The 23,433-nt window shown below is 36.9% G+C and overlaps 1 protein-coding gene across 1 annotated transcript in view; it reads right to left on the reverse strand.

The window, feature by feature from the left end:
* The window catches only part of LAMA1 (laminin subunit alpha 1), a 126,084-nt gene that overhangs the window by 28,148 nt on the left and 74,503 nt on the right, over nucleotides 1–23,433 (reverse strand). Inside the window, exons 21-38 of the mRNA XM_050890870.1 lie at nucleotides 23,107–23,213; nucleotides 21,931–22,111; nucleotides 20,489–20,625; nucleotides 17,587–17,823; nucleotides 15,052–15,195; nucleotides 14,499–14,678; nucleotides 13,692–13,877; nucleotides 12,689–12,816; nucleotides 11,519–11,639; nucleotides 11,243–11,380; nucleotides 9,447–9,568; nucleotides 8,451–8,537; nucleotides 7,995–8,188; nucleotides 6,858–7,000; nucleotides 4,112–4,210; nucleotides 3,009–3,120; nucleotides 2,681–2,843; nucleotides 123–333 (exon numbers count right to left, since the gene is read on the reverse strand). Coding sequence (XP_050746827.1) covers nucleotides 123–333; nucleotides 2,681–2,843; nucleotides 3,009–3,120; nucleotides 4,112–4,210; nucleotides 6,858–7,000; nucleotides 7,995–8,188; nucleotides 8,451–8,537; nucleotides 9,447–9,568; nucleotides 11,243–11,380; nucleotides 11,519–11,639; nucleotides 12,689–12,816; nucleotides 13,692–13,877; nucleotides 14,499–14,678; nucleotides 15,052–15,195; nucleotides 17,587–17,823; nucleotides 20,489–20,625; nucleotides 21,931–22,111; nucleotides 23,107–23,213 — 2,690 coding nt within the window. The remainder of the gene's footprint in view (nucleotides 1–122; nucleotides 334–2,680; nucleotides 2,844–3,008; nucleotides 3,121–4,111; nucleotides 4,211–6,857; nucleotides 7,001–7,994; nucleotides 8,189–8,450; nucleotides 8,538–9,446; nucleotides 9,569–11,242; nucleotides 11,381–11,518; nucleotides 11,640–12,688; nucleotides 12,817–13,691; nucleotides 13,878–14,498; nucleotides 14,679–15,051; nucleotides 15,196–17,586; nucleotides 17,824–20,488; nucleotides 20,626–21,930; nucleotides 22,112–23,106; nucleotides 23,214–23,433) is intronic.

A 23,433-nucleotide genomic window follows, 5' to 3' on the forward strand; every position in this document is an offset into this window, starting at 1 on the left:
AGGTATCACATATATTAACATGTTTAAACACATACAATTTCATTAAAGTCTAAAAAGTAGCTTTTAAACACAATTTAATATTTGATATTTCTTGTGCAACAACACTGATTGTCCAATCTTACATTTAACTCTGCCAGGTTGCTAGAGATAAGAGGAAACAAGCGATTGGTCTCATTGATGTTAGAGAGTGCCTCATTCACCAGGTCCTGAGCATCTTGCAGTCTGCTGTTGTGCTTTGATAAGAGCTGGCTTGCATCCTTTTTTAGTTCAGCAAGCTCCTGCTGGGGTTTAAGATACTCTTTCTGAAATTGGATCAACAAATTTTCTGCAGCTCTGACAAAGAGAGGAATCAGAAAATAAATAAATGGCAAAGGAGAAACTTAGGCACGGATTTCTTAAGGAGAAAATGGGGTCATGTGAAATTAATTTAAATGCATCTTCTTACAAAAGTCTGCAATTTTTTTCTATAATAACATATATACACATGGTAGCTTAGTTACTCATCTTACCACACAAAAAGATGACTGCCTGGTCGAGAGGGCAGTAATACAGTTCATAAACTTTGTATGTGGTGACTAGAGGGAAAAGGGTTAGCATAAATCACATTTCCTCAGACTTAATTTGGGACATCCCCCACTTCAAAATCTCTGTGAAACATTCCTCTGGGACTGCTCTATATCTTAATTGTAGTGATTCATACTTTGAATGTAGGATCAAAACATCAATTATGAGTATTGACACTGGAAAGAAACAAGTAACCAGAACTGAAAGACATACACCCAAGAGTCCTGAAACGTTTAAATATCAAATAAAAATAAATAGCCTCATTAAAATGAACATTGAAATGAGCAATCTCTGCACTTATCTTTTTTAATCAGTAACAGACATTATCTGGGAAATATCAAATGCCCTCAAATTTGTCAGTTGTTAATTGCTTCAGCTGTTCTATTTGGGAATATTTGCATCTCCATTTGAACACTTTCCAGTATTGAAGGAATTGAACTGAAAATGATCCTGAAAGTCTATTCCTTTGTTTCTCTTCATTTCAGCACATAAGCTGCACACTGCAACTCCTATAATGATACTTTTACAAATGTTTGTCCCTTTTAATCTGATTTCAAATCATATAGAACTTTAGCCAAAGCAAAAGAAACCTAGTTCATTTCACAATTATACACAGCAAAACACATTCCATCTTTCTTATTGAATAGCAGATGTGCATTTGCATGTATTTCCTAAAACTACTAATTCAGAGTCCTTACACTCAGAAGCCATAGCCTTAAAAAAGTTACAAGAATGAAAGTATTGTACAAGACAGTAATGGCTTCTATTTTAGTGTAGAGTAAAAAGGTTATATTCTAAATTGTTTGGGAACTTTGCCTTATGTGGCAAATGTGCAGAGACCTTAGTTAAGAATGTTGCTTAACAGTATGTCATCACAAGCTCAGTCCACTGTGAGCCATGTGGTAACTTCTGCTCCCTGAAAAATGGACTGGCAAGCTGCTTATTTAAATCAGGTTTGAATTTACAGCTGCATTGCATGATAAATTCTGCAGAGCAAACAATCTTATAAATCTTATTAACTCTCTTCTTCAATCTGTCAAAGGACACTTATCAGGGAACTTTCAGAAATTTCAACAGAGCCTATAATTGAAAAAGTTAATTTACAAATGCCTTGTATAACAGCTTAAAAGCTGATGTTGAGAGTCAGAACATTCTGTTACTATGCAACAGGACATTTTGAGGTATTTTTGTAAGCGCAAAAAAAAAGCTATTTGAAGTTCCTAATAAATATAAGAATAAATGGTGCATTTCTAGTCCATTTTCATGTCCATTTAGCTTCTATACAATTTAATATTCAGCACAAGGACAAGCACAGGAGTCTGTTGAACAACATCAGACATGCTACCAACACAAACATTCTATCCTGCCTAATTCAAAGCACTTACTAAAGAAAAGTCAAGTTTTCAGAAATATTCCACTCTGGTCTAAATCATGGTCCCTTGAAGCCAATGTTAACATTCTTACAGCTTTTGGTGGGCTAGGGCAATACTTAGTATTTCTGAAGCTGAAACAAAAATTTTGCTGACTGTTGGAACAGTCAATGTTTTATATTGCCAAGTCTGGCAATAAGCGCTAATAATGAATACAAAAGCCATTTTAAAATAGCCTTTAACTGGGGACTAATCAAAACAACGGAATACAATCCTGAACAGTGGCTCAGAATGCTGAAACAAATACCTAGGTTTCATTTGCAAATCTATGTGATACATATTTCAGTGACAATAAATCGCCACCTCCTTCAGGCAACCTGACATGTCCTGGGCTTGCAATTGACCAAGACAGTTACATGACATCTCCTAGCCAAAAGCAACAAGGAGATATGTATTAGGGCCAGATCTGAAACAAACTGAAACCAATGAGTCTTTTCACTTATTGCAAGGGAATTTTGTATCACATCCAAATGAACAGGCTTTGACTATATTAGTGTCACATGGGATGCCCAAATATCTTCAAATCACGTAACTCCAAATTCAAGGTTCATATAGCTCCACCTGGGCTAGTTATCCATCACACTGCCTCTTATTATGGCACAATGTTTCTCCAGATATCTCTCCAAAAAGCAGTATTGCACAGTATAGACATATGCAAAATAAAGTTTTCAGTAGAACAGGCTTACTTTAGGACACTGGTACCATTATGGTGCTGTTGAACAAAATCTTTCTTGCGCAATGCATCCAAAAGGGCAGAAATATCATCCTGCAGACTCTGAGATGTAGCATTTGACAGCGGCAGATCCAGGCCCAGTGTTTCATTTAGTGACATAGCAACTTCAGCAAGTACTAAGTAGGAGAGTAAACAATTTAGTCATACCATTAAAAACAGAATATATGTGAACCCCGTGCGCAAACTGCAGCACTTTCCATGTAAACAGTTCTTTAAGAGTTGCGAAGGAAATACCCTTCTAAATTCTGTAAAGAAGTGGAAATATCTTAAAAGCAGGATACCTTTGATGGTTGTATGTACTGTGTCAATAAATCCAGCCAGTTCTTGACTTTTATTCCTGGTTTTCTGAGTCATTGTGTTAAGCTGCCAAGCTTTTTTCAAAAATCTAGATGACTAGAATAAAATCAGAGATAAACTTGGATAGTTCTCCTAAAACACTGATTAATTCACGACATATTCATGACATTTGTCTATGTTTTTTTACACTTTCTTTCCCAATATTGAGAATACTTTGTGAGAGGAAACAATGTTTTTTTGATAAGGTAGACCTAGCTGATTCATAAATCTCTGATGCTTCTATGCTTGCAGATGCCTTAATTATATTGAAAGTTCCAGCCTCTGATATCAGTGAAGAATCGTGTTATCAATTATTTTCATAATCAATAAGATCATAATTACCAAAGCTATTTCTTTAACAAAGCCAAAATTACATATTTTTTTAGCTACCACTAATGTATCTTAAGAAAAATCACTCTTCTTGATACATCACTATTAGCAATAACAACACTGTTAGTGCAAGCACCTAGTTAGATTATGTCTACATGGTCAGAAAATTATACGTACATATGGTCAGCAAATTAGATCTAATGGCTGAAGTACTATTGTCAATTTTCTACCTACAATTTTTGTGTTAAAATTGAATAAAGAATACAAATGTTGTCTACTTTTCATGTGGATTGTCAACAGATTTATTTCTGCTGAGATAATTTTAAACACAATACTATAAGTATCAAAGACTTTTTGGTGAATATTCAGCTATGACATAATTTTGAATAAGCTCCACATGTTAAAACCAGTGAGAAGAAAGTACCTCCCTTTCTCCAGTTTTAGGGCCTTAAATGATCACAGTACAAAAAGCTTCCAAACTTTAACAGAAACCATGTAAATCTCCTGTACAATATCACAAAACACTGTAGTTTGCAGAAGAATTCCACAGACCAATTAACTCCCCTCCTCAGAAAGACTACAGAATGGACTGATTTTTTTCATTGAACTCTATGGATTTAAAATAATTTCTAAACAGCTCTCTGGCATTTATGTACCATGCTATGAAATCTCAAAGGATTTCTCCAGAAAGGCTAAGAACAAAGAAGCCAGCACCTACCTCTTCATGCAGCTGATCAATTCCTCCTGATAAACTCAGGAGACTTTCTTTTGCTGTAGCTAATGAGTAAGTTGGAACTTCTCTAGGAACTATAGACCCCTACAAGAAACAAGAAGAAACAGCACACTAATTTAAAGACTTTGTTGTGTGTCCAGAAAAGTTCTGGGAAGAAAATAACTATGCATACTATTTAGATTATTTATATGTTTTAAATGACTGATTTGCAAAGCACATAAGATGACATAAGTAATTACAGACATACAGTTCATGCAACAAAGTGTGTCATTTCTTTAAATAAGGAAACAAGGATCCAGTCATGTCGTACTTTCAATCAAGTAATAAAAAGAAAGCATAATTTCTGCTTTCGTGATTCTCAATTTCACCACAGTCTGAGCTGCCCAAATAAGCTACTTTGAGAAGTTCCAAGGCCCATCAAATTAATGTTTCCATCCAGTCCCACAGCTGCTACTGTTTTGGCAGCTGGTCTTGTCAAAACAGCTGCATCTAGGGTATATCTGTGAGGATGACCCTGGAGAGCTCTATGTTTCTAAGTCAAAACCCAGTCCATGGCACCCAGGAGTTCAGGATTTTGGCAATCCAGACACGATAAGGTAATAAAACCAGCCCTGAGGATCCTCTCACCAATAAGAGAGAATAATAGGCTGTATTTGGTTTCAAGGCCACCTCAAAACTGCTCTATATGGCAATAAACAGGCCATTGTACCCAAGTGTATTATATTTGATACAGTCAAGGCCTGCAACAGAATACCACTTCTCTAAAGATGCAAAGAAACTTAAGGCATCCCTTACAAAGAGAGCAAGTCTGGGAAAGGTTATTTTTACATTTCAGATGTTTCAGAGCCAACATTGTAAATACCATAATAAGTATCATTTTGCCCAACTTTTTAAAGTAGTAATACACAGGATTATCCAACAGCCTTGTGTCAAATAGAAATTTCAAAGTCTTTTCCTCAGCATGAGGAAAAGAACAAGTGAAAGAGAAACAGTAGCTGAAGCTCTTGAGCCTCCTGGGATAAAGCACAGCAAGGTTTCTTTAAAAGCCCAGTTCAAAAACCCAGAATGGGAGAGCAAGTACGCCTAGGAATGTTAGGAGGAGTAAAGTAGGAGGCTTTAACTAGAAAAATAGAACTACTGAAGTCCTCAGACGGACTGGAGATGCAGAAGCAATGAGGAGTAGATGATCTGATTTGATAACTTTCTCATTATTGAAAGACCCACACCTAATGCATAGAAAAGAGGAAATACTCGAGTTCCTGAGCGACCAGCATGAGGCAAAGACACTATACAGTGCAGGGGACAGCCCTTCAGGGAACATCTGTAATTCACATAAATAAACTTGGGGATTTTCTGGCTTCCAGCTACAGTTACTTTGGTATAAGGCAAAAGGGAAGGTAAACTTTGATTAGCCAGAAAGAGGGGAATACTTGCTTCCAGAGAGAGAAAAATTATGAGACTACCAACTTACCCTCAAGATTAACTTGTTTAAAGAACATTGTGGCCTCACATAAACAGAAATGACATCATAGCCACAAGAGGTTTTATATCACTTTTAGCATCCCACTTCCAAGAGTGACAGTTGACTTTGATTTGATTTTAATATAAAAAAAAGTATGTATTAAACGAGAAACAAACTGCTTTTATTTTTACATAACATTTGACTTTGTTTTAGAATTAAAGTGCTAAATAAAAGCTACATATTGAATAATGTTTATAGTCCCAGAAGATGATACTCCTATACAAACACAAAACAATTACAGAAAGCAAGCCAATTGTATCCTTAAAGTATTACAATAATTCAATGTGTTTATGCCTTATGACATAAAGGAACGGAAGCATAACTGAAGCTTTATAACTAAGGTTAGCAACTAAAACTAAAGGATAAGAGTATCTCTGCTGAAGTATAAACATGCAATTTAATTACATTTGCCTTCAGATATTGTAATTATTAACATTTTGAAGTACATTGATTGGAATTCAGTCTGCCTTACTTCTTAAACAGAAGAAATTTTAATTCAAACTCTTAATTTGCCAAATTCAGCAGCACAAGAAGGCTCATATTATTTTGATTTTGTTGTGATATGGTGGAATACAAAGAAGATAGCTTTGTTTCTGTCTTAGAGCTTGTCTTGCTTGACTTACTGCTGAGCAGACTTTTATCAATAAATGTGCGTATTTTAGTGGTTACGAAATAGGGAGGATTCTGTTTACTGCTGCATCCCAGGCACCCTGGCTAATGGAGAAGTAGCCTACCACTCTACGGGGGGACTCTAGGGGAGTACTAGGGGACTCTAGGGGAACAGCCTCAAGACATATGCCTTGGCGGCTCTTTAGCTAAGGGAACAAAAAGGGAAGAGACCTGGCCTGATGTTTCTATTTCACTGCTGAAAATTATTCCCCTTGCTTTCAGTAGGTCTGGGCCAGTCTTAGGGATGCACATAATCCAGGTGAAGCACATACAATAATCACAGTGCTGACTGAAAAACTCATTCATCCATTTATTTAAATGCTAGTACAACAAATGCAAAGAAAGTGATACAGGCAGCTAAATAACTTAAGGTGTATTTCTATACCAAGCATAATGGTCTTAATCTGGTATCACACATACACACACTGAAGTCATGAACTTCAGGAGGGCTTCTGTTAAATTACTGGGACGTGTGAGTGGCTGCAAGTTTTGCTTTAAACGTGTGACTAACTATTTCTACTATTTGCGCATTCATTTTACCTTGAGATGTTTTGTTGCATTCTCCAACTCTGACAATATCCCATAGGGCACACGGGCAACACCAGTGAGGTTCATTGAAAGTATGGCCTTGTTGAGATTATCCAAACTGCTTAACAAAACTCCTGTGCAGTTGTCATCACAAGCTAAATAAACCATTTTAAGAGGAGGAAGCAATATTAGCATTAAAAAGAAGCCACCAAATTCAGAAATTTATTTTGATTTACACACTATGTGCCTTCACTTTTTGAGTTAAGAGTGATTAAGTATAATAATCACAAGTATACAGATTTGTAGTATTGCCCTCCCCTTCCTGCCCTAAGAGTGGACCTATTCCAAACATACTCTCCTTAGGTTAGCACACTTTCAAGCCTTATTGATCCTGCTGGCTATTGAGCTGGTTGCTGTATTATAAGCTCATTGAGTCTATTTAGCTATACTGCTATAAATCCAGGGTGATGCCACTGACAATCACTCAAACAGGTTAGGAAGACAGGAAATTCAGGCCTATAGTGGTGTAATTCCATTTATTCCTTGGTTGGTTTTTTTTTTACTTATACAAAGCAAAATCTGAGTCCTAAATCCCAATTCATTATAAAAGCAGATTACTGTATTTGCTGTGTCTTTCTGCTATCTGCCCCCTCACAAGGAATTACATGACTAATTATTGGTGGAATATGACTAATTATTGGTGGAGAATACCTACATACCTGGGATAACTCCAATAGTATTATTACAGCAACCTCACATCCAAAGGGTTAATGACATAGAAATTCAACATTTTCAAATAAATAAAGGTATGCTACAGACAGCAAAAAAGTATTAAAATTATCTTTCCTTAAACTTGTCTGTAACACCCAATAAGCCATTTTAAGGATTAACTGCCTGTCTGATATTATGATCTCTACTGTAGTTTCCTCTGTGTTCACAGAATGGTTGAGGTTGGAAGGGACCTCTGGAGATTATCTAGTCCAACGCCCCCTGTTTTACAGAGATATTAAGTTGTTAAGATTTCTTTCCTTTCACAGAAAGAATAGGGCCTGACATCATAAAAACATTCAAGGAATAATCATGTGCACATAAATATCACTGGAATAGACCAAACCCATTGGGAAAGTAAACCATTTAAAAACCACCTACAAACACACTCGTCTTCCACGAGAAGATGTCTCGGTTCACACTCCTCACAGAGCTGTCCTGTCACACCTTGCTTACAGAGGCACTGGCCAGTTGCATGATCACAGTTAACATGAACAGAGCCGCTTGGATTGCACTGACATGGATGGCAGCTGCCACCAGGAAGCTGAGGGTCACCATAATAGCCAAGGGAGCACCTACACAGGGAGAAATGGGACACTGAATATCAGGGGATATTCATCATGAAATTAGATGTTATATTTATCTTCAAGAATGACTGATAGGCTTTTAAATAATGGCTTCTTAACAGTAACTAACAAATCACTCCAAGTCCTTCAGCACTCATTCATATACTTATTTATGAATACTGAATAATCTATTCCGAGTATAAACATGGCTCATATTAATCAAACTGTCCTTGGGAGTCGGGGATAAATGGGTACATCATGTGTAACTCACCTTTCACAGTACTGTCCTTCATATCCTGGGAGACAAGCATCACAGTGGTAATCCTGAACACCTTTCAGGACACAAGTGGGACTAAAACTGGAGGAAGGATAAACAAATACCTGCTAGCACATAAATGGAAGACCATACAAAGAAACACCTTCAGCCACAGGTTAAATATTGTAAGCAACAGCATCCTCTGCTCAATCTGATGCAGTACTCTAGAATTTGTACTTTACATTATTTGTTTCTTAAAAAGTTTGCTTTCCCAATGTGACTCCATTACTGTATAACATGCTAAAGCACCTTATGGCCTTCCTTTTAAAAAAGATAAGACAATGAAGAATGGATGCTGCACGATATGGCTATAGTATATATCTAACTGAGACTTGCATGAGAAAATCAGAGTTGCTAGACTCTTATTCTGATTCAATTATCCAAAAGCAAACAACAAATATGCTTTTCAAGCTTCTGGAGAAAAAACAGCCTGCACAGCATTTTGATTTTCAAAATATGAAGTTAACTGTTCCTCTACCAAACAAACAGATGTATAAATTTCAAACAAAAGAGTACTTGTTCTTCCCCTAGGATTGATCTCATGAAAAGTTCCTGCATTGACTGGAGGTGGCCTGAATCTTTGTAAATACAAAAGCATTGTTTTTCGAATGAATGAAGAGACCCACATTTGAAACTAAAACGTGTCAGAGCAACTTACTCCATTACCTATAAAACATTCTATGTGGCTGATCTACTCTTAGAGAAAAAATTGACTTATCTATCAGTTAATCTTCTTATTTTAAAACCTCACAGAGTTACCACTAGCTGTGAACAACTCAGAACGTAAGCTCCATTTACTAAAACAGGTAGCTTTCAAATGTCTAAAAATTAAGGACATGTAATGATAATTAATTCCTGTTGTCATAGTGTGGGGGAAGTAGGAGGTGGAACATACAGCACAAGAAATCTGGAATGCTAAAATGTACACTGGATTTAATAAGTTCTGGTTACCTAACAGGGTTGGCTCTGGGACAAGCACAAAGAGAGCAGTCGTTGACAGATCCAATTACTTTCCCATAGTAGCCCGGGGCACAAGCACTGCAGTAATCACCAACTGTGTTATCTCTGCAGTTCTGATACACAAAAAGGAATTCAGACAGTTTAAAACAACAACAAACAACAAGAGGAACTTTATCTTCCCCCCAATCAATAAATGTATACAGTTTCCAATAATAATCTCTAAATGTCCCTACCCATTGGTCAGCATTCTTGAGTGGAAGAACCTTTTATGCAAAAATAAGCAGAACACCAGCATATTTTCTCTTATGCAAATGCCCCCTCAGGCAGGCTGACCTAATTTCTGTTCTGAATCTCCATTAACGTTTATATATTTCTGCTTCTATTAATCCAGTTCAGGCCAGGAAATCACAGTATAAACCAAAAAATCCTCAAAAAAAAAAAAAAAAGCAGCAACTGATGGAAAAATTAAACAGGATACCTGGATGAAAACTATAAGTTTCAAAGTTTCAGCAAATGCATTTGAATGCTATAAGCGAAGGACCTTCCACAGTTAGGATTCACAGACACTACCTTTAATTTGTCAACAGTATTGATCAACAGCCAGTCCTATTAATATTAAAACACTAAATCGGTATTATAATTTAACTGACTAGTACCCTAAGTGAATAAAATTCAGTTTCTCCTTTTTTTTTTTCCCTTTTTTCCTTTTTTTGATTCATTTCAAGACAGCAAGCAGTAGCAATGCAGAATCCTATAGTATGGGAGCAGAAGTCAGAGGTGAAAACCATCTCTTTTGCCTACACTACTCAGCTGGAAATGTCTAAGTAGTAACCTCAACACATAGGTGACTTGCCACCGCTGCAACAAGAAGCTGAGAGGCAGAATGACTAGTACTCACTAGTGTGAAAGACCTATGTGTTTTGGCCTTGAAGAAATGAGAACCATAGTTCTTACTCACGAGATACATACTTTAAGACAAATCTGAAAGCGAAAGAATGGTTTACAAAAGCCTAAAGGACTAAGGAAACTCACTTCAAAAACTGACTCTTGAATGAATTCAGCAGAAGTTGACTTTGAACTAATCAACTCACCATTGGAAAAACAAAGCAACTGAAAAACCTTTAGGAAAGAATATTGAGCCATACCAGGAAACAGACTTCATGTGCCTTATTTGGTTAGCTGAGAATTTGCTGTCCACAGGGCTGTCAGCCCACAAGAGAGGCAATGTGTTAGTCAGATGTGGCCCCTCTTTGCAATCTTTGGGATAAAATGACAGAAGTGAGGAAATCAAATGAGCTGAGGCATATCCTTGCACTACTTTAGTCTCTGGGAGTTAAAAAAGCCTCACTTAAAGCTGCCCAGAGGATTCTCTTCCTGAGACACAAAGAATTTGACTCTAACCTAGTCTGTGGTGTGGTATGGCTTACTGCTTCCTTTACTTCTTTTTTGTGTGACTAAGCAGACCTTGGCCAGACCAAGGACAGAAGCCCAAAAAGTCTCACAGAAAAATAGATAAACTGAACTGATACACAAGTTATTTTTAAAGTAAAATTAAAACTAAAATAATTAATGATATTGAAGATGTTAGTTCCCCAAAAGCTTGATAATTTTACTGAATGGACTCTAAGGGAAATACTACTCACATTTTCCATTTTTCAGAGTTGGGGGCGAAATTATATTTTATCCAAATAGTACAGCCATATACTTCTCCCAGAAACTCCTTCTATAGGTTACTGCCATTGTATGCTCAGGTGAAACCAATAGAAAAATGTATAAATTGTACATACCAAGCACTTTCCAGTTTCAGGATCACAGGTTTCACTGTGGTTGTTGCACTGACATGGCACACAAGGTGCTACCAGAGTGTGAGGCTCTTTTACACTGAGTTCTGTATGCTTTCCCCTGTAGTATCCTGGAGCACAGCTCTATTTGTAAGGGGAGTAAAATAAAAAAAACATATGATCATGGCTATCAACAGTTACAAACAATTTTAAAAGCTGTTTAAGTAACTTTTTTTATTATCTCACTATTAGACACACAAAAAGGATTCAAGGATTCTGTACCTGACAGGACAATCCAGCATAACCAGCAGGACATCTACATTGCTCTACAAGATGAGCTCTAGCTCTGCCTAGATGCATTTCTTCAAACTTCACTGCAATTTCCATTGAGATATTTGCAATTCTACAAGATATACGCAGAAGAGAGCATGAACATCTAGAGAAGTCCTAGCACCAAAACTGAGATCCAAACATTTTTATGCTTCAAGGTCAGAGCTACCACACATAATCTCCTATGATTCCTTTTTCCCCATGCAAATAGCTGAATAAAATCTGAAGATTCTTTACTTATTTATGGGATTTCAGGACCTACAACAAACAAATCAGAAGTACTTCAAAGTAATATAGGTTGACTCCCATTGGTCTGCAGAACTTGACAAACCCACCATGTAAGAGTATGTATTTCTGCCTCAGAAACGCTAGACAGAAATACATTTGTTTTGTCCCACAGATTTTTGGACAGAGCTAACAAAAAGATAGTTGAGGGCATGTGAATCAAAAATAATCCCAACTCTGGAGGTGGAACCACACTTCTTCACAGCTGTGAACATGTACAGATATTGGATTTTCATTGGAAACATATCTGCTTGCCTTGTTAGTTTCTGAACTGACAGATGCAATGACTATATCCCATCTCCTCCCTCTCATTAGTAACCTAGTTCTGTTCTAAATGGCAGTAAAAGGCTACCATTCTGAGGTGGGAATATTTTACTACCACTGCCCAGAGTGCATAAAGCTACAGGCGAGAGCTAGACTGGTACAAATCCAAGAGCTCAGGGGACTATGTGTTTCAATTGAAAAAAACAAACAAAAATTTCAATACCTATAAAAATAAGATGGCAAAGAAACAATTTAGAAAACATCTAACTATATCACCCATCCTGCAGAACACTGCATCAGCCTGTAAGGCTCTGTGCTTCTTTATGGGCTTTTTTATCAAAGTAAGCAGCAGAGACATTTAGTGTTTCACAGAAAGAATTGAAGAGGGATTCTGCTGCCATTAAAGGTCATAAATGTTTTCTTATCAGAGGAAGAACAAAAGTAATAAATAGGAAATTGGAAATTTCTCCAATTTGAGTTAAATCTTTACTGTATAGCTCAGTTAGGACTATTTCTAGGTTAAATTACAGTAAATGGAATATAATAAGTAAATGCAATCAGAGATTGCTTTACCTGCTTTGCTGTAATCCTTGGCCATAAGCTGCCTTGATAAGAATGTATTCAACATTGCTTAGCACAGACATGAAGTCAGAACGCAAGACAGGCTCGTCAGACACAGAGTTAAAATACTTCCAAGAATCCTAAGGAAACATAACACATACTATTAAAACCATGAGCGTTCAAGCTCACTTCAAGGTAATGCTCTGTTCCTTCTTACGTGTTCTTTCAGAAATGCAGTCACAGTGACTATGTCTAAACTCTAGGTCCCAGAAAATCCAAAATGCTGCTCCGTGTTAGAACAAGACATGGGTTTATATCATTTCTCCTCTCCTTCCCTCCACTCAACTTCCATGACCAGTTTCTACAAGAAAGCAGTCCAGGCCTGCATGGCACAGCTTTTTCTGGCTAGATCTGGAGAACCCAGACAGCCAAAAGACAAGGACTTCACAGCACTCATGTTACGTGCAGTTAGAAACAGCTGCTGTAACTGTGTCTAGCCTCCTGTCAAGAAGAGAGACTAGACCTCACCTCAGCCCCAATCAGCAGAGAGTCCCAGAGACCAAAGGAGGTAATCATTATCTCCTCTGAAATTGTCCAGTGGGCACTACTGCAACTTACTGCTCCTGCTAGGCTAAGATTCACGTCCCATATGATGCTCCTGGGCTGCAAGTGTAACATACAGGCTACAAAATTATGAGACTGTCTGAGAGTGACAATACCTGGCTGCCTGTCATTTATCACTGAAATCTGACTTCGTGTTTGAAAAGCTTGCCACAGCAACACCTTCAGCACTTCCAAAAGAGGAAACAATGTCAAAATGTTAATTGCTGCTATAGCATGATATTCCCAGCCATTTTTTCCCTAAAATAGATGCATTTTAATCCAAGTGCTCTATTTACTCAGCCTATTTGAAATCAGATATGCATTTTTCAAAGTATTTTATTAAATATATAGAGCTTTTCTGTAAAAGCTCATAGAAGAAAGGAAATATTTCCACACCAATGTTTTGGCTTACCTCCTTCATTTCTACCTCTTTGTCAGTTCTTACTCCATTTTCTGGAGAAGGGATGTCTACATAGATGACCAACTTGCTGGTGTGACCTCCTTTCATTAGAATCTGTGGCTCAAAATTTGAGGTTCCAAAGCCATCCAAAGCATAAAAAGCAACAGTATATGTCAGCTTCCCTCCATAGGCCATGAGCTGTTTGGATTAAAAAATATTACTTTTATTTATTCCAAGGCTAGAGCTACTAGCTGAAAATATTTTAACGTCATCGGAAGACTTGAAAACTGCCAGTTCTTTGAAGAATTGGCAATAAAACATGAAAATTGACTTAAACTCAGCAGTTTTTGCACCAAGGTTAAATGCATATTTCTAAAAAAGCAGGCTCAGTTTCTTCTTTTAGGCCCTTTCAAGGTGTGCACTCAATTTTCATTTAATTCCTAAGCAATAGAGATTCCATGATCTATATACTGAATCTAGCATCAAGGTTGAAAACTCTTTCAGGTATCTAAAGTAAAATTGAATACATTACTCTTTCCCCCTATACGATCTCTGAAGAGTAACATGGTAATTAAATATGGGTGTTACCAATTTACAGGGTCAAGAAAAATCTCATTAGGAAAGAGTAATGTAAACATATTGTTTGTGCTTGCTATAAATAAGTTCAGTCACTGAATATTTATAATATTATGACCTACAAGAATAGAACTAATGCAGAAAAATGTTATCAAGATAAAGTGACTATTATACAATAAAGGAGTGACTATTAGACAATAAAGAAATCATCTACAAAGTATTCTGATTATTTAATGATCTTACTTGGTCTCCCTGAAACTGCTTTGGTAACCTCCAGTAAAATGTTTCTGTATTTAAGTATCTTCTGACTATGGCAGCATCCAGTAAAACATCGGGAAATTGCGAAAATACACCTTCCACTGTTCCAGTCAGGTTACTTTGAGCTACGACATGCAGAATGGACTGATCTGGAGTTAAGGTTATCTGCAACACAGAGAGCAAAAGATCCATTCAACAATAATATGCTATCTCAGTGTAATATACTGTTAACAGTTTTAGCTGCTTTGAGATAGTCAATAGTCCATCTTAGAGTAACAAATGCCCAAACCAAAAAATTGGGAAACATGTTTGACATTTATTTTTTTAAAAAGCAAAGAGTGAAACACAAGGTTTCAGAAATAAGACTATGACCACTTACCATTTGCTTTCTTTTTTGTTCTGCCATATGCCACTGCCTCCATAAGCTAGCCAATTACATTCAGCCTGATTCATGAAACGTATGCAACCTTAGACACACCAGTGTGGAAAGGTTGGATAACACCAAACTGTGTCTGTATATTCATGTCACTTTACTTACAGGAATTCTCACATGATCTTCTAGTTCTGAACAAAATGTGGACATCCCAAAACAGAAGCACAGAGTACAACCTAGTGCATTGTTAGCAGACAGAGCAAATGTTCCAGGTTTACACTCACTGCATTGTAGACCAAATACATTTTCCTGGAGGAAATAAAAGAAACATAACAGCATACTCTTGTTACTTTGCTAGCTGAATGAAAGATGGTTCTTTTTGGAAGAAAAACTAGTTGCTATGTAAACTACATAACAGGAAGTCAATTATTGTATCTATTCTGTTTTACTATGCAGTACATTATTTTTTCATGTATTTGAATTTCTAGCAAAAATTAACAGCTATACATTTCCATTCAAGACAGAAAAATCTCTCCCCCCCCCCGCAATCTGGAAAATGGGCTCTCAAAGCCAAAGAAACTGCTCACTATGAATATGAATCAGGGGACCTATTCCCAAGTGTCTGGTTTTGCACTCAATTCCCAACTGGTAAGTCCAACTTGAAGAAACACCCAAAACTACAGTCAGTGCCCACTGGCACCTTTAACCAGAAGATTCGAGAGAGACCTATGAAGGCATACATTTGTTGCCTTGAAGTAAGTTCTTTTCTATCACTCAGTCTTTCAAGAACAGATTCCCACCTTTTCAGAAAAATCTATACTACTAAATCTCTGGATTTAATGTTTCCTTTTTTATATACAAGAACGTCAATTCAGACTTCACTATTAGCAATATACATGAGTTATTCTTAAGCATTGCCTTTGGCTGTAAGCATAGGAAACAAATTTGAACTTGCAACATAACAACGTTTAAAAAAATGTTGAGATTCTCCATTTTGTATTTATTGGTTTCTTCCTATCATTATCATTTGGATTTTCAAAAGAGCAGGCTATATCATCTGAATCAATGTGCTGTTCCCAAACCTAATAAAACCATGTGTGTATGAGCAGAAAAAACTTCTCTGTATTTCATTTTTTCCATTTGTATAATGAGGATAAGAATATAATAGCTTTTTCACTGGAGTTTTCTAACATTTAATTAGTTTTTTAAAATGCTTTCACATCTAGGATGGAAGAAGCTGTAGAAGTGCTGTCTGGCTATCTCTACAGAGAGAATGAAATAATTCATTGCCAAAACAGCATGTAGGGAATTTATGCTTTTAAGTTAAGCAAAAAACAACCTTTTTATCAGAGATTGTCTGCTCAGAAACTTCAAGATTATATCAATTAACGTGACCTGCACTTGGAAGTGCAACTCTTGCAGCAAAGTATTCCTAGACTCTATGAAGGAATAGTTTTCCCTGGCTTGAAGTAGAAACATTTTGTCTGTATTGCTCATTGCATCAGAATACTGTTATGTATTACAGCTGGTTCTTCTCCAATGTTCTATGTGTACTGAGAAAAAAACCCCTTTGAAATAGCAACTAAGAAATAATGCATATGAATTATGAACTATTATTATTAGAACTATTTGCAAGGCAAAATGCAACTGTAGAAAAAAGCAAGTGAGATAAATAAAACACATTAAAATTGTACCATTAAAAATGGTTCATACGGCATTGTTCTTGGTATCAGAAAGCATTTACATTGTACAGAGAAATATAGTGACACTAAAGTCACTAGCACCATTCTCATATATTTAACAAGATTTAAAAAAATTTTGTCCCCAAACTCATGGCCATTGTTTTGTCCTGTTCAAAAGGAGGCAGACAGAAATCCAGGAGCAAAAGGAAAAGCAAGACAAATGCATCCTCATTCATTTCTACCTTACAATACTAATCCATGAAAAAGAGGACTCTGAATGTACTACAAGAATGACGTGGTTACAGAAATTCACTTAATGCAGAATAACCACATGGATCCTACATTGAGCAAATGCAATCTGTTTGTATTTAGGACTGCAGTGAGACCATAGTCGTGAAATATGCCAAATCCTGTACAAGACTAGAAAGACACCAGTCATTTTTCTATCAGATGTACGGTGGCTGTTTCGCAAACTTAGCAAGGATTCAGCATTAGTCAGCTAGAAATGACCTTTTGTGATTAGGCATACAAGGGGTCTTGATCCTGACTTCTTAACACACATCCACATCAAATTACATGAATTCTGTCTAAAAGAGAGCTACAATACTGTGCCACAATAATTTTATGACCACAAACTGGAAATAAAATTACCTGGTTACGTAAAACAAAACAAAACGAGAGACAAACTGTCTAGTATTATCAAGGGAATTTCTGAGAACAGAAATAACAACACCATGTTGGTAACATTGCTATCTCTTCTGCCTACAGCTGTGTTGTGTCAGTCCAAAGCGGGGAACATCATCTCGCAGTTTTTAACCCCGCTGACTAATAGTAAGACCTGTTTAGCGCGGGCATAGAAAATCCTTTAGGGGTGATTTAGGTGTACTTGAAAATGTCTCAAAGAAGGGATGCAGACTGCCTTTTGAAGTCCTTTCAGCCCTACACCTTCCACGACTTTATGTAATAAATGTCCAGAAAACCTCAATGGTGTCCCAAAAGGATCTGAATACTTCAGTACCTTGCAGGTACAGATGCCAGTTTCTTCTTCACAACCACAAAGTCCTTCAGTGTCATCACACATCTCCTCTTTGGTTCCACTCAAATCACAGTCACAGGCAACACAGTCCGGGTAGTCCCTGTAGCCTAATGCACACCTGGAACAGTCTTGTCCTCCAAATTCAACTTTACACTGGCATTGACCCGTCAATACATCACACTGGAGATTGGTTGAACCAGTGTTGCTACAGTTGCAAGCCTTGGATGAAAAGAAATGTTCATAAATAGCAGATCTTTAAAAACAATTTTGTAACAACAGAAACAGCACAGTAAATTTAGATTGGCCCTTAAAACTCAATGTTTGTCAACAATTACTATACAATAATAAAAGAGAAGAACTTCCACATAGAAACGGGGTTGTTTGGTTTGTATTTGAACAAAGAACTGCATTTCCAGTAAACAGTGGATGGCAAAAAGAAAGAAGCTTTGTTGATTCCCAAATCTGGGTTGGGAATCAAAGGAGTTGAAGGAACCTGTTCTAGAAAAAAAAAAAAAAACCAAAAGACTTTATTTAAAATACTATGTATTGAGTGCAGCAAGTTAATTAAAATAATGTTATATAAATGTTAAAGAAATCAGTAAGTACAATAATTTTATAAATATGATAGAAAGAAAAATCTTAATACTGACATTCTTTTAAGATTTCAAGAAGCATTAATAGGGTCTACATCTTGCTCAAGCGTCATTTACTATATGATGAGGAATGAAGAATCTCATTGCATCCAAAAGTGGGAAGCTCAGCATGCACTGCAGCTCAGTACCAAAGGAACACTGTTCCCTGGCAGAGCCCATCCTTCATCACGCAATCAGTAACATGAACCTGTTATTACAAATATGCGAAGTGGACATACTTAATTTGTCATTCTTTTTTGAAGCAGACTGGATCTAATCTTCAGTCTTAATTTAGGGTTAGGGTTTAGTAAAGTAAGCTAACAAGTCCAATTTTGCTCTGTGGTTATTTCTAACAATGCAGGCAAAAAGTACATTCCATCTATCATCACCTGACTGTGAGCGTTTTTCCTGAGTCTTCTTTCCTCATCATCTCTCTGAGATGAAAAGCCTTACCTTGTAAAGCACTCTACACAAAGACCCACAAAATCTATTAGCATCACTATGTATCCTTTAGCATTCTTCACATGTTTGCTGCTCGCCATTAGTGCTCTTTGTATTAAGCAGTTTTTACTCTAGCAGCAAGCACTAGGTACTACACTGCCTAGTCTAACACACTTTATGACCAAACAAGTTGACAACTTTGGCTCCCAGATACCATTAAACATCTACAGCTCTGCATGTCAAACCCTATTTTAAGAATCATAATAACAGAAATAATTTACATGCACTTCAATCTCTATCTATATGTGATAAAGATAAATAAGGACTCTAAGGTACGATTAACTGTGCTGCAGCACACTTCAAAGGGGTTGTAAGCAAAACATGACTACAGCTCTGCTCCATCACTGCACCCAGAAATGGATGCTGAATACCAAGAAAACTGCAAGAAACAGAGCCAGATGAAGTATCCCACTAATGCAGTCTATGTTGCAAAACCAGACGAGCTGGGTTTCTCATAGCATCTCCCTCATTTCATCCATGTAGTGAGTATGCAAAAGCCTTTCCAGGGTTTGCCAGTAGACATTGCACCAGATCTCAACCTGCCACAGCTGACTATTCAGCACAGGGGAGCCTCTGTTGGGACTGTTAGCTGCAGACCACAGTATTGTTTGTTGCATCAAGAAAGTAACTAAAATACCTTAGAGTAATTCATGTTAATTACTGTGATGCTGTAACCAAAAGGAATGCTAAACAACTTAGCAAAAGTAAGCAGTTACATATTTAATTAAATCTGATCATTGGCAAGTGCTGTGGAATCACCCTGTGAAAGGAACACTTCAAGGGAAATGCACAGGGACCAGCACATTGTATTTGCAGAACATTAGGTAAGAATGACAGTAGCTGGTAGCTGACAAAGCAGTGGTTTAAAGACCGGCTGCCAAGTAAGTTGCTATAAATCGCTAAGATGGTAAACTCTGAAGAGATATTATAGGACTATCTTATCATCCTTACTCTAAAAAATTAAAAGAGAGAAAAAAGAAAACAATTTGGCTGATACTTGTACTTGTCAAGTACTTACTGCATATAATGACAGACCTTGTCAAGTTGATTATATTTGTGGTTTCTCCATTGAAATTACCCATTACATTCATGTAATTCTGAGGCTTTTTAAAATCTCAACATTTATAAAATAAGCATTAGCCCAATGCCATATCTGTCAGGAATTTACGGCATGAACCTAATTGTGTAACTGGTTGCTACTCCTTGGATCTGTACAGAGTTGGCATTTTACTGCTTAATCATAAATATTAAGCTGAGATTATGGGATTTACCATTTTTCCATTCATGAAACATTAACTACATTATACCACTTTAATTTTAAATACTCAGAAAAAAAGCATGCAGTGACTTTCAAGATAAGCTAGATTTCATTGTTCTTAAAACCATAATATCATTACTCCTTGATTAGCACAGAAACTATGTTCCTTGTTGCCAATTGTTGCTATAAATCTGTTTTAGTATCACTATTTAAGCAATTAAAAGTTAGAATGCACACTTCAAAATTTTAATATAAACTATGCACCTATCCAGAATAGGCACTCTGATCAGTATTTTCAAAGACAGCTTTCTTAGAAGGTTCCTCAATAAACACTTTACAGTTCGATTTTTTTTTTTTTAAATGTGAGCATGTTGCACTAACACTTTGAGACAGAGAATAAAGATTGATGTTCTCAAAACAAGAGTCCAATTCTGACATTAGTATAAGGCAATTTGCTTTTAACAGCCATGGCTTTTCAGCTAGCCTACCATACCTTGCAGCCAAGTTTAGGAGAGAGTCCCCAGTGATTTTCTTCACAGAGTTCACATTTTGGTCCCCGAGTGTGAGGAGGACAAATGCATTGGCCAGAATCAGCGTTACAGTTGTTCTGAGTATGAGCACAGTCACAGGCTGAAAGAGAAATAGGACCGAATGATTAACCTTACCCTTGCTTTAGCTACAGAGAAGAAACTCCAAGACTGCCAATGGTCTTTCTTTTCTTAATTATGCAGTACAGTTTATCCCTTCCACTAGGAACTCCTTGCCATCCCTAATCAGTGTGAAAGAAATTATGACCACTGTGACATTTCATCTTTTTACTGAAAGCCCATTACTGCTTCTTGACATAGCCTGTTTGGTGGTTTAAAAAGCAGTGCTGCATTTCCACAGGGGAATCAACAAAGCCGAACAAAATTATTGTGAAGAAGAGTAAATTTGTAGGAAAAAAATTCTATTATAGAGGATACAAAACTCATCAGGAGATATGATAATGTTCTCAAGCAGGTGAAAGGATTAATCTCAGGAATTAGTACTCTTCAAGAATTGCTTAGTGAATAATAAGGATGGATAATTATTTTTATAATAACTAACTGCTGCAGGAAGCACTTGTCTATTTAAGAAATGCAATACTATTCTTGCTAAAAAGCAGAAGTTCAGAAAAGTGGTTTTATTAATTGTTTTAATAACGTTTACAAAATTTGAGACTGAAATGGTTAAAAGTACCTAAGGGATCTTTGATTCTTAGTGAAGACACAGTATATATGTTCCAAAACGTAATCCTATCACATAATCTCACTGCAGATTTCATATTACTATACTATTTGAGGCAAGAAAAAAATGTTTCTGTCAGGTTGGAGAAAAGGTAGGCATTCCTTCAGTTATACTGTGTTGAAAAGGGCATCTTATTAACATGATATATTAGGTTTTTTAATGGCATGTTCTCTGTTTGGATTAACATTTTCCTCTGTATCATGACTAAAAATTGTACGCACCCACATGATGCTGGGAAAACAGAGTCAATGACATCTTATCAAAGTATAAAATATATTTTTAAGAATTAAATGAAAAAACAAGGTAAAAATCCGTAAGAGTAGTAACTCAACTTTTACAACTGTAGAAAAAAAGAAGTTTCTATTCTCTCTGAAGGACTGAAGGGTTTTGTAAAAAGAGACAAAGGAGCTATTAAGGATGTAATATTTCTCTCATACAACCTTTACGAGTTGTTATTTCATAGTCACCACCTTTTACAAGGAACCACACAATAAGCAATCAAAGAAATGTTTTGTTCCCTAGCTTAGTCAAAGTATTAGGAGACCATTCTACAGATTTTTCCTGTATAGTCATCAAAACAACTGACCTTTGCCAGAGTTTAACATAAAATATATTGCTGAAAGAAATTCCAGACAAACCCTGAAAGGATCATGGATTAGAGCTTACGTGTGCAGCCACCATCCTGGAATGCATGAAAGCCATGAGCACAGCGATCACACTTTTCTCCAGCCACTCCTGGTACACACTGACACTGCCCCTGATGATTGCAGTCCTCGGAGACTGAGCCAAATTGACTGCAGTTGCAGGGAATGCAGCCAAGCCCAGTAAGCAGGCCATAATAACCATTCTGTTGGACAGGAAGTAAATACATCTGAGCTATATTTCATAAATTTTTAAAAACAATACAATGTACACACTTATTTTCTCTTGTTTACTTTCCCTGCTGTCTGATCTGCATGAATATTGGTCAGCACTGTGTGACTGCTGTAGGAGGACTCCCTGGCCTTATCTCTTCACTGTTCCCAGCTATATACAAGTATGCATTTGAGTGAAAAAGTGAACACTGAAATGCTCTCGTGATCCTCTAATCTCATCAGTGAGACTTTATGGTTTAAAGTCTGAGGTTATTTTAATGTAAAGACTTCCATGAGGTGAGGGTGGGCTGTGCTGATCAGGCACAGATTTCTGTGAATGTGAATGAAAGACCAGAACAGAGCAGGTCAGTGACCTATGGTACATGTGGATTGAAAGGCATTCAGCTGGGCTGGCACAAGGGCAGTAACTGGGCACAGATTTCCTGCTCTGGTCTCTGAGGCAGTTCTACACTTAGCAAAGGCTGGAAACTGCTGTTTTGTATCACCAGTGAATATCTACTTGTTCTTATAACAGGCCTGTCTTTTAGCTGAATCCCCTTTTGGCATTCAGCCATGATGTATTTATTATCACCAACCACATTCTTCAGATATTCCCACCCAGACTTCGTTTTGCAGAAGCATAGCGCTAAGATCCCTTCAGGTCTGTTAGCAGTGTTCGGTTTGTTTTTTCGGTAAGCCAACATGACTGCACACTGTCAGTGAGCACAGCACTAGCCTGAACAGCCCTATTCAGAAAGGTGCTGAGTCAACTACATAGCTTCACATCTGCAAAGAGCACAGGCAGAGCAATCTGCAACCGCAAAAGCCTGTGCAGACAAACCTTTGGTCTCCACTCCAACAGGTCCCCTCTCCCCTGAATACATTTCCTGCTATTTTCTGTATCTGCTCTAATCAATATCTATAGATAAACAGGAAGGCCAAGATACAAGAAAATGTAGGTGTTAGGAACAGGTAAATATTTGCTTACCAAGCACTTATCACATCTTTCTCCAATAACATTTGATTTGCAGTGACAGAAGCCTGTCTCATGATGACAAGTACTCGAAAGGGAACCATTCACATGGCACGCACAGGCTTATGTTTAGACAAAAAGAAACCAAATTTAAAAAAAAATTATTAATGTCTATCTATATCATCCATTATTATACAGAATTCCAATTTGGTATATAATGTGTGTTTCACCTGTTTATATCCCATAGATGTTAATATACTACAGTAATACCTGTACTACACATTTGGGCTAAAAGATAAAAAAAACCCACCTCTGTGAATAGATAAATTTGAGAAGTTTGTT

The sequence above is a fragment of the Gymnogyps californianus genome, chromosome 2 (genome assembly GCF_018139145.2).
Source record: "Gymnogyps californianus isolate 813 chromosome 2, ASM1813914v2, whole genome shotgun sequence".
NCBI classification, from domain to species: domain Eukaryota; kingdom Metazoa; phylum Chordata; class Aves; order Accipitriformes; family Cathartidae; genus Gymnogyps; species Gymnogyps californianus.